General features: G+C 46.1%; 1 protein-coding gene across 1 annotated transcript; it reads right to left on the reverse strand.

The window, feature by feature from the left end:
• Positions 1-953: 953 nt before the first annotated feature.
• On the reverse strand, positions 954-11,599 carry LOC311320599 (CD81 antigen-like). Its single transcript, XM_084452386.1, has 8 exons — positions 11,500-11,599; positions 9,195-9,309; positions 4,059-4,156; positions 3,689-3,763; positions 3,227-3,340; positions 2,594-2,695; positions 1,999-2,082; positions 954-1,726 (listed from the first exon to the last, which is right to left on the reverse strand). The coding sequence occupies exons 1-8, from the start codon at positions 11,563-11,565 to the stop codon at positions 1,664-1,666; spliced, it is 717 nt and encodes a 238-aa protein (XP_084308512.1). The 5' UTR covers positions 11,566-11,599; the 3' UTR covers positions 954-1,663.
• Positions 11,600-12,433: the final 834 nt, after the last annotated feature.

Genomic DNA, 12,433 nt, shown 5'->3' on the forward strand with positions numbered 1-12,433 from the left:
CGTGGCTATTGAACCGTCTGTCAATTGAGGGACTGCACCTGTTCTGAGAACAGAGAGGCCTGGCAGGTGTGGCTGTCGGTGTTGAAAGAGAGAGAGTTGTTGAGCCAAGAGTGTGATGTTTGTCTGAAGCTGGGTGAGTACACTTCATCGTTAGGCAAAGGCATGGGAAATTGGAACTGCTCAAATTGCCAAATTGCTCCGAATGTTCGCAGGCTTGCACCTTGCATGGCAGCTGTGTGTGAGTGAGTGAGTGTGTGTGTGTGTGTGTGTGTGTGTGTGTGTGTGTGTGTGTGTGAATGGACGATTGAAAAGTGAAAAAATGTATAAAGAACTATATAAATGCAATCAATTTTACCATTGTGACTCATATTTTTGTGACTAATTTGGAGAAACAGGTAGCGTAGGCCTACATAATGACTAGTACCTGTCCCTTTCTTTCCTGCAAGTACACTAGTTGGCAGCATTGTGCTATGGATATACGCTACTCAATTGTAATGTTTAACGCTTACCTCAGTTTGTGGAAACTACTGCGTAAAAGACGAAATAAGCAAGGGAGGTCGTACTATTGATATTATCCTGCCCCCTTGTGGTGAACAATGAAAATGCAGACAATACCGACCTCAGTAACCTGTCTAGACAGATCAAGGAGGTTGTGTAAGAGAGCCAGACATACAAACTCAGTTATATAACCTTCAGTCAAGTATGACAGGTACGCCTGTTGGTTTAGAGGTACACCTGGTTGGTTTAGATGTACTCCTGGTTGGTTTAGACGTATCCACAGTAGATAGCCTGATGAGAGAGAGAAACCATGCTGACCTCATTCCAGCTTGTTACTATTCTCCTCTAAATCACCTTGAACACCAATTCTATAATTCAACGCCAAAATATCTTTAATAGCATCATTAAAATCAGTCAATGATTAAAAACAACAGACGTGACATGAAAGTACAGTTATTTTGGAGGTGGGATAGATTAAGTTGTCAAAGATTTAAGTGTTGGAGAGACAGCCTACTGTACTAAGAGTACTTTACATTATAGACACAGGACAAGACAAAAAAACAGGCAAGAAGCTGGTGTACAAGTGTAAAAAATCCTGCCGGACACAGCAACACTTTGTTATCATTACAGTGAGGCAAAAAATTATCCTGTACACCTGAAACCCTGCTCTCGTGAACCATCTAAAGATTAACATATTGTAGGGACGCAAAGCACAAATAATCAAAAGAGGTCTCCTGACAAACCACTGATAAAATATGAAATACTGAATATATACAGTTTATACAACCATTAAAAGGAGCTCTGAACTCCCAACCTTGAGGATATACTTCACATAGAATATAAAAGGCTCAAAAGTAATATAGTATGAAGGTCTGTCAGATGGGAAGGAAAACATTATTGACATGGAGCTCAAGCAATAGTATTAAGCGCATTGTTAAGCACAGTCAAAGGGGATGGTTCTACTCTCTCTCTATTCAATAATACTTAGAGAATGGACACAGTCTTGCAATACAATAAGAAGCGAGAGGGACTACGACACAAGCACACAAAACATAACTGTCCATTGTTGGTTTCAGTTTCCGGTGGATGAGTCCCTTGAGGCCCAAGGCTGTCTTCTCAGAGTGTCTGGATCAGGAAACAGGGCTGTTGAGGCCAAGGCCTCTTCTCAGTACACTGGGCTGTTCCGTATCCCACAGCAGAGGACCATGGTGAAGATCATCTCAAAGATCTGTCATGGGAGAGAGCACAGCGAGGGTGGCACTCACTCAGTCTGTCCACATTTCAGCATCTCGTGGTAATGGTGTATTAGGACCATGCGAAATTCGCTTTAAATAAAATCTGGATTTGATCTGATCTGATTTGATGGTATCGCCAGTCAGGCTAATGGGAAGTTAGCCATAGCATCTGGATCATGTCTGTGGCCTGTTGTAGATATTGTATGTATCTGTGCTGGGGGTTTCCTGAGGGTATCTAGTCCAGCCGCTCCATTGGCAGACTCACCATGATGACTGCCACCACCAGCGCAGCCAGGCCGATCAGGTAGAGCTTCTCAGAGAACAGATCCTTCAGCTTGATGTGACAGCTCTGAGTGGGAGAGGAGAGAGGGATCATGATGACCTGTCCATCAGCCTTGCTCCCGTGGCCACGCAACAGCGCTTTCTTTCTGCCTCGCGCGAGAACACACAGCGACGGCGTTCCCAGTCTCGCAACATAGCTATTTATCGTCAGCCTGTGTGCTACTAAACCACCTATAGTCACTCATTTAGACATTATATAAAAAATAAAAAAAATGGATGTATGGATCCCTCCTTGTGTAGCAAACAAACATAACGCAACATAACAAAATAGATGCCTTAGTCACCTTGGGTGCTTTTAAAAATAAGCTTCTGGACTATAAAGCCAAGTCTTGTGTGTGTTTTAAATAATGTTGCCTTCTGTGGGGTTAGGGTTATGTTGTTGTTTGTTTTGACTTTTGTATATGTTGCTGTTTTAAAGCTGTGTAACCAGGGCACCATCGAAAATGAGACATTGGTCTCAATGGGATCACCTGGATAAATAAAGGTGAAATAAAAATAAATAAATAAAAATAATATACCTGAGGTTTCAACGAAGCATCCGCGAGGGCCTTCTTGGGGCACAAGGCGCCGGAGACGGCCGCGAATAACGGCGTGTCATCGCCTTTACCACAGCAGTCAAGCTGAGGACGGAGGGGGGGAGACAGGTCAACCAGGCTTCTCTCCTGGCTCCCAACCACTGAGGAGCGCACTTTCAACAGTCTCACCCAGTTACATTAAAACACTATTGCACTATTACACATTACCAACCCAATTACATTAAACACGGTCACACTATCACACATTACACTATCTCTGTACACATACAGCACTGACATCGCACACCATTTTGTATTTAGTATTTTGTACTGTCATTTGCACTGTCCTGTCTTTGCACTGTCCCGTCACTATCACACATTACACTATCTCTGTACACATACAGCACTGACATCGCACACCATTTTGTATTTAGTATTTTGTACTGTCATTTGCACTGTCCTGTCTTTGCACTGTCCCGTCTGGTCCCTGCACCCTGTCTAATGTTGTCTCCATCAGTGTTATGTAAAAACTGGATGGTAGTAAAGCTGATGGTGATTCTGACAGTGTAATGACTGGTGCTGTGTGGTTGTCCTAGAGCAGGATGAGGGGAGGGGCGTGGCGGCGGCGGCGCGTACCGTCTCGTGGAACACCCCCAGCACGTGGAGCGCCGCTTTTTTACTGGGCGACTCGGACACCTCCACGGCCTTGATGTACGCCGAGTCGTAGAAGGTGATCAGCTCCTTGGAGATCTGAGGGCGGAGAGAGAGAGAGAGTGAGTGAGAGAGAGAGAGGACAGGGTGGGCGAGGCACAGCAGGCAGCTGATTCGGGGGACGGGGTCGTACAGAGGGGGGTTTATTGGAACATCAGTCGCCGGGCCTGACGGGCCTGATGGGAAATCGATGCATGGGGTGGACGCTCTCCCTAACTGCTGGTAATTCGGGAATAATGAACCATTGATCCCTCCTTATGCTCCCATTTTCTCCAATTTCCATTCAGTCTGACAGCTGTCCTGTCTTCATGCGCGGGTCTAACGCTAGCATCCTGGTGCCGATCATGACCGCTGGGTGGACGCAGTACGTTTTGAGGGGTGACTTACTGTCTCCCTGTTCATGAAACCCCAGATGCCTGCAGCCACCTCACAGGCGAAGAGGAGCACTAGGCAGAAGAAGAACTGGAAGGCAGAGAAAAGATACACTTCAGTTTCATTTTGGATAAGCATTTGTTTGACACCCCCCCCCCCCTCCCCACAAATCTTAAATGTGCTCTCAGATTTTAGGTTTCATCCCCCTGAAAAGCACAGCGTGTTCTGAGCTGGTGAATGCACCCCTCTGAAGACCAAACTGCAACTCGAGATACAAACACACAGTTCTTATTGGCTGGGACCTCTCGAGTCTGGCTTGAACCTGCCGTGAGAGCGAGCTGGGGGAGAGAGACGGGGGAGGAGACGCCACCTGCTGGACACTCACCGTTCCCAGGAGGCACTGAGATTCCTGGATGGCGCCATAGCAACCCAGGAAGCCCACGAACATCATCACAGCCCCTACGGCGATCAGAATGTACACACCTGGGAGGAAGCAAGGAGAAGACAAGAGAGGTATTCTACATTACATGCGTACAGTAATACATCATTTCAAATGTAGGATGGCAAGGCGTTAGAGACAAGCGCCACCAGGTGGCAGTAGAAGAACCCCCATCCCTGAGAGAAACTACTGTCATCATTGTGTACAGTAATAGGCTTCCTTTCCAGTGGCATCCTAGTGAAATGACATGTCATGCTGCTGGATATCCTGAATGTGCCAGGAAGTGAGTACCTCCCAGATCCTGAGAGAGAGAGAGAGGGGGGGGGGGGGAGAGAGAGAGAGAGCGGAAGAGCAGTTTGCTACCAACAGCCACAAACAAGCCCCCACTTCAACCTTTGCCCTCAACATCATCCTATCCCAGGATGCAGCAGGACCTGGCCTCAGCTTCTTCCTCCATTCAGCCGCACACACGTCTTCACACACTATGTCAGGGGACTCCTGTGGACGATCTGAGCACTCATCTTCAAACATCACTCATCACCAAACATCTGGATCACCATGTACACATCACTTTATTGATCAGCAAGTACCGTTTATGTCTGTTTATCTGTGAATCTGTGTTTCCATCATCCTACAGGATAGTGGACATGAATGCATGCACACAGAGATACACAGACACACACACACACACACACACACACAGAGACACACACACAGACACGACATGATTCTAATGCTGCCTGACAGAACAGTCTACAAAGGCAAACAGCCCCAGTGAGAAGCCCTGACTGTCTCGTCTGTAGCACTCCCAAAGGACTCTCTGGCTCCTTCTCTCTCTCTCTCTCTCTCTCTCTCCTCCCTCTCTCTCTCCTCCCTCCCTCTCTCTCTCCCTCCCTCTCCCTCTCTCCTCCCCCTCTCTCTCCCTCTCTCTCTCTCCCTCCTTCCTTTCCTCTCTCCCTCCCTCTCTCTCCCTCCCTCCTTCCCTCTCTCTCTTTCCCTCCCTCCCTCCCTTCCTCTCTCTCTCCCTCCCTCTCTCTCCCTCCCTCACTCCTTTCCTCTCTCTCTCTCCCTCCCTCTCTCTCCCTCCCTCTCTCTCCCTCTCTCTCCCTCCCTCCCTCCCTCTGGTGACCTAAGACCTTCTTCGTTTGTCCATCCCTCTCTTTCAGGACTTGGTGTTTTTGTTTTCTGGAGGGGCCAGGAGCTCAGCTATGCAGGGAGACATCAGCATTACTTCCACCACCCTCCATTACTATGACAACACCCTTTAAGGCTTGACGGGTATTGAGATTTGAAGGGAGACGGGGCAATGTTACACCACCGGGGAAGTTCATTAATGTTACACCACCGGGGAAGTTCATTTATTTCTAGCCTCTCAGTGTGATCTCCCAGGGTATAAAGCCTGACCAACACCAGATAAAAGCCCATTTGGACCCAAGGGAGCTCCTCGAAAATCCCCACCCACAGTTCAAACAGCGGTATACCACTGAGCCAGAAAAGCTACGTTTAGACTTGACACCAAAATCCCTGACTTGAGGGGGGAGGGCGGGGGGATTCTGTTTAGACGGTTATTGCATAGTGAGGCTGGTACCGCAGATTTGAATCCCAAGTTTCTTAGAGAGAGGGGATTAGAACACAGAGAATGGTGGGGGCGGCCCAGAGAGAACGGCATGGGGGCGGCATAATAAATGTGACACATGAACGCTTTTTCAACATTTCACTCCCTCTCAGCTGTCTACTTTTTCTTTTCTTTTTTTTAAGGCTCAAGTCAACCGTACAGGTATTTTATGCTCGACGCCTACACACTTGCTCTACATCTTCCTCTTCTCTCTCCTCTCTCTCTCTCTCTCTCTCTCACACACACACACACACACACACACACACACACACACACACACACACACACACACACACACACACACACACACACACACACACACTATCACTCTTTCTCTCTAAGTGTGATGATGTTACACCACACAACATGATCTTTCCAGAATTGCTTTTAAGAAGCCAAATCCAGAATGAGGCGGTAAAAACACAATGTAGATTACATCATCACACTGCACAGGATGTGGCTCTTCTACTGTAGCTAAAGACTATTTGGCAGTGTTCCTCTCTCTTTTTCTCTATCTCTCTCCCTCACACACATACACACTCAAACAATTAACATCTAGCAGAGAATGGAAATGTGAGAGCATTGTACTGTACTGTAGTATGGTATTCTACTGTGTATTGTGTCCATGTAGTCCATGTAAGTACTGAGTATTTTAAGTACTGTGTGAATATTTTTATCGACACAAACAAGGATGAGGAAAACAGTTAAAATTTAAATTAAAAAAAGAGTTGCATTCTTTATTACAAACACTGCTCTTCAAGCAAGCCACTGTATGCCTGCTAAAACTTTTATGTACAAGTTTATTGCTGCAGAGGAACATTACCCCAGCAACCAGAAATGCAATGAATAAACGCTTGAAAAACACAAAGGTCTTTTACAATCCTCAGCTTAACGTGGCAGTTCAAAAAATATATATTATGACGGCTTTTTGAAAGCATCAAGTGTTTGATATGCCTGTGACCCAAACTGACTTGGAAAAGCATTTCCTGATGATGACTTGATCGTTGTTTACCTTTATTCTTCCCTCCTACGATCTCAAAGTGTTTTTACCCTTTTAGCCTCCTTCATTCACTTGATTCAACACTATTTCTCTGTTCCCAGTGAAGACAGGGGACACCAGTATAGGACCAGCAGACACAGTGAAGACAGGGGACACCAGTATAAGACCAGTAGTCACAGTGAAGACAGGGGACACCAGTATGAGACCAGTAGTCACATTGAAGACAGGGGACACCAGTATAGGACAAGCAGACACAGTGAAGACAGAGGACACCAGTATAGGACCAGCAGACACAGTGAAGACAGGGGACACCAGTATAGGACCAGCAGACACAGTGAAGACAGGGGACACCAGTATAGGACCAGCAGACACAGTGAAGACAGAGGACACCAGTATAGGGCCAGCAGACACAGTGAAGACAGGGGACACCAGTATAGGACCAGCAGACACAGTGAAGACAGGGGACACCAGTATAGGACCAGCAGACACAGTGAAGACAGAGGACACCAGTATAGGGCCAGCAGACACAGTGAAGACAGGGGACGGGACCAGCAGACACAGTGAAGACAGAGGACACCAGTATAGGACCAGCAGACACAGTGAAGACAGGGGACGGGACCAGCAGACACAGTGAAGACAAGGGACGGGACCAGCAGACACAGTGAAGACAGGGGACACCAGTATAGGACCAGCAGTCACAGTGAAGACAGAGGACACCAGTATAGGACCAGCAGTCACAGTGAAGACAGGGGACGGGACCAGCAGACACAGTGAAGACAGGGGACACCAGTATAGGACCAGCAGTCACAGTGAAGACAGGGGACGGGACCAGCAGACACAGTGATGACAAGGGACACTATGTAGTCTGACAACTCACAACTGACAACTGCCAGCAGTAATGATTTCAGCTGCTGGTAGGAGGAGGTAGGAGTGTGCATATTTTCAGCCCTACATAAACACCCCTTTGGTGTGCCAGCATGCTAAAAACATCCATTCTAAACTCTAATTTGAGGGCTAATCAGCAGATGTACGAGGCTATTTGAATTATCCAAGCGTATACGTTGGAGGGGGAGAAACTGCCTTGATCTTCTTTGGGTGGGCCCCTCTTCCCCGCCGTGGTTCTCAAATCATGCGCGGGCCATGTCGCTATAAAAAGCATGGCGTCCAGAGGTTTTTTTATATTTGTATCCTCTCCGTATACTTACCGAGGGCATAAGTATGGGACTGGACCAGCCAGATGTAAATTAATGGGTGCACACTACATTTTGCCTCCACAACAAACGGAGAACCATGAACCTTAGAGACATTTAAAAAAAAATCTGGGTCATGAACTGTGTGCTTTTGAGGGCCATCTGCTGGTGGCCGAGGCAGAAAGAGAGTGCTGGATGTGCCTCTAGGCGTGGGGATGAACATAAGTTTTTTTGAATTCTTGCTCTGTAATTTTAAGGGTAGATTTACATAGAGGGCACTTATATACTGGTTAACTTCGATTCAACACACCTGATGAAGTCTCCATCCGATCCTCAGTTTACCCTAACACTTCCTGGATGGTGCAGCAGTGTCTTCCTGTGGGTCAGATAGTACTCTACCTTCCTTTAGCGCTAGGTGTACGATTACGCTGGGAGAGGAAATTCGTTCCAGATGACCACCGGAAAGCATATTGTGCGTTTATTTGGGTGCTATGTTAACAGCATGCTTATTTATAGCCAGTGCCCACACACCTAAACATATACCCCCTCATCTACCCAAAACATCTGACCTTGTGTGTGTGTGTGTGTGTGTGTGTGTGTGTGTGTGTGTGTGTGTGTGTGTGTGTGTGTGTGTGTGTGTGTATGTGTGTGTGTGTGTGTGTGCGTGTGTGTGTGTGTGTGTGTGTGTGTGTGTGAGAATACCCTGTACGCGGACTTTGGTGTCAGTAATATCATTCCAGTAACACCACAGTGAACTGCTCACTGTTAGAGACCCACTCTTAAGACCGACGGATTTACGTAGGTCCTGTTTCCTGCTCTTTTCTTGGAGGTCTGGTGCCTATTTCTGGGGCTCTACTCTCACGTGATCCCAGCTGAACGTGTAAAGCGGGCCTTTGTGGGAGCTAGCTAGCACGGTGGCTCTAGTAGCAGCCGTTTCCTGTAGAGGACAGGAACGTGAAGTTAATGAGCAGCGGTAGAAACAGAACCAGGGAGGAAGACACACAGGGTTATGGGAGGAGAGGGGAGGGGAGGCAGACCACCATACATACTAACACAGGGCAGGAGGACAGGACTGAGGGGCATATGGCCAACACATGTCTGGTCCCTTTTCACCAGTCCACTGTCTCAGTCAGTGAAGCCAATGCTCTGAACGCAAACTGAATAACAGACTCAAGTCTGATATCGGGCTCTGATAATAATAACAACTTTTGTGAAATTGATGTGAAATGGTTTCATTTTAGGAAGACAAGATGAACTTGTAGCATGTGATGACTTACTAATGTAGAATGTTCCGGGGGCCTGGTTGCCTTCGAACTGCAGCAGGAGCAGACTGCTGGTCTGGTTGTCATGACGAAGCCATAGAGCCACTCCCAGGATCACGCCTCCAGCCAGCTGTCAGCGAGAGAGACAGAAAACAGTTATAACCTCTGAGCTTTTGAATGGCCACCCTAGACAGTCCTGTTTATAAAACAGTTATAACCTCCAAGCTGTTGAATGGCCACCGTAGACAGTCCTGTTTATAAAACACTTATAGCCTTCAAGCTTTTGAATGGCCACACTAAACAGTCCTGTTTATAAATCAGTTATAACCTCCAAGCTGTTGAATGGCCACCTTAGACAGTCCTGTTTATAAAAGTTATAACCTCCAAGCTTTTGAATGGACACCCCCGACAACCCTGTTTATAAAACAGTTATAACCTCTGAGCTTTTGAAGGCCACCGTAGACAGTCCCGTTTATAACAGTGAATTACATTTTTCTCAGTACGGTGACCCTACACAAACATAATGAGTGTGAGGGCCATGCGGAGCTGTGGTTATTTCTGAATGGGTCTGACATGTCTGCGAGCGCTGCTCTGCCTTGTACGGGTGTTTATGGCGAGGCTCTCAGCACATTCTCACTCAACGTCTGCCCTCCATTGTTCTCCTCGGAAAAAAACAGGAAACTGAATCCTCAGCGTGAGGAGCTGGGTGGTGAGGAAGAGAGAACTTGCCATGTTTTCACTGTGGCGCTCTAACCAGCAGAAACAACGGAAACACTCAATCAATATGAGTGAGTGTCCAGGATATGCTATGATTTTGTGCTGATCTCACATAATGATAAGGAAGTGTTTTTATACGAGATAAAAAAGCAAAGAAATTTCACAGAAATGGCCATTTTGGGCAATTGGAACTTGTGCAATGCCACTGATGGTAGCAAGAATTGGAAAACATGGTGTGAATTTGCAGGAGTTTTGAGGATGTGCATTAACCCACTAATGGCAGGAACAGTAGGGTTAAGAGAGGGTGTGACTTTACCCTCTGAAGTGCACTACTATGTGTGCCTCAAATGGTGGTTCACAAGTACGCAGGAAAGATGTGCACATGCACCCAACATTATACCGGTATGTCCTAAACTCTTACTAACATCCAGAGGTGGCAATCTAAATGTGAACAAAAGAAAATGTTAATGGGGACTACCTCCCTCCCCTCCCCCACATACCCGCTGCCCCATCTCTCTCTCTCCCTGTGGGCTGCAACATCTGGTAGCAACTGCCCCCCCCTCCCCGCCATCCTCCCCTCAACCAACCCACCAGTGCTCATTAAAGCTGAATGTTTCACTTAAGTACAAACATTTGTTTTTGTTTTTTGTAAAAAAAATAAAAATAATTAAATAATTAAATCTTAGTTCCATTTGGTCATTAATAGGGTTTCTGTTTGATACAACATTAAGATATAATTCGATTTCGATAATGGAATGACTGTTGGAGATGGGATGAGGCTGAGGCCTCTGTTCTCTGTGTCGACGGATGTCAGAGAATGAGTAGCTCCTGGGGTGAGGGGAGCGTATTACTGTCAGGCCCTCCCAGCCGTGAGAAGGGCTGAAGGGACTGAACTCCTCACACAGTACAGAGCCTGTCCATCTCCTGCTCTTTGGGCCACCTTGCAGAGGCGCTCAGCCAAGCGGAAAATAACTGTTGATCACGGGCAAAAGCGTTTCAACTTGGCCTAGCCCAGGCTTTCTGTTCTCTCCCCTTCCAATCTATTGATGCTGCTGCCCCCTTTTCTCTCTGCCTCACACACACACACACTCTCTCTCTCTCTCTCTCTCTCTCTCTCTCTCACACACACACACGCACACACACACACACACACACACACACACACACACACACACACACACACACACACACACACACACACACACACAGAGAACAGCCCAGACAGAGGAGCATAATTAATACCAGGCCTAGAAACTCTACCGCACCTCCTCCATGGCTTACTGGTTTCTATTTTAAGCAACACAATATCACACAGACCAGAACATCCTCAGTTTGGCCACTTTCTATACATAGTACTGTAAAAAAATATGTAAACTGTGTCTGCTTCTAGTCCAGACGTATAATAACAGTTGAAAACTTAGAACATATAAGTTTGTACTGACTACAGAACCATAAAAGAAAAAAGTTTGTACCTGTGTACCATAAAAGTAGCATAATGCAGACACTATTCTACAAGTGCTTAGCATATATAGCAACCACATATCACAGCCTGAATTAACATATTCTCAATTCGTATCAGTATATTGTAGACAAATAAACTCACCCAGAAAACAAAGTTAAAGAAAAACAACATATATTTGATGCACTGTGTGCAGCCGGCCAGAGCCATAATTGGAGTGTTTCAGGTCTTCGTCTTGGCTATATTAAAAGATGCGTTGACAGGCTCCCAGTCCACTGTGCGAGGCTCGCTTAGACGGATGTTCTCATTCAAACAAACTCCAATCTCTGACAGAAAACTCCTATTCAACAACACGGGGTAGACTTCAAACTCCTCCTTGTAACCAGTGAAAGCCGAGACGGAGACTGCCCACCAACGGATGCGCTTTTACAGGACTGTCATCGCTGTTCACGCAGCTGCGACACAAATAGCCATATTTGTGGAATTCGGGGAAATTTAATTTAGGGAAATTCAATCAACTTGTTTAGCCAATGATTTAGCCTACAATTTCCCAAGACATCTGGCCTCGAATCGTTTTAGAATGGAGCCAACGGCCTTTTATCGTCTCATAACACAGAGAGAGAACGATTAGGACTACTTTGAATTAAGCAACTCTTTATCAATACCTACCATGTGTAATTTGATTTCGCAAATGAATATAACGATGTGCCACAGAATTGGAAAACGAACCCCATAAGTAGCCTACTAAAGAACTAGACAATGGCGCTCCCTGTTGGTAATTCTAATAAGATAATTACGCAAGACAATTAGACAATAGCATGGTACAATTGATTATCACTATTGTTGGACCACACGATTTGTTCTAAAACACTACAGTACAAGGAAAATAGACCGTATGTGTCTTTAAATAGGCCTAACAATTAAAGTGATTATGACTTTAACATGTAGGCTATTAGGCCTACATCTATTAATGATTATGGGCAAGTAGTACAGAAATGGTGGGCATAACGTCTTCGGGGTAGTAAACCGATAGCTTTATAGCCTATCAGGTGCGTGAAAGGTTAGCCTCCGGTAAAGA

This window comes from Borostomias antarcticus, assembly GCF_949987555.1.
Source record: "Borostomias antarcticus genome assembly, chromosome: 18".
In the NCBI taxonomy this organism is placed as follows: domain Eukaryota; kingdom Metazoa; phylum Chordata; class Actinopteri; order Stomiiformes; family Stomiidae; genus Borostomias; species Borostomias antarcticus.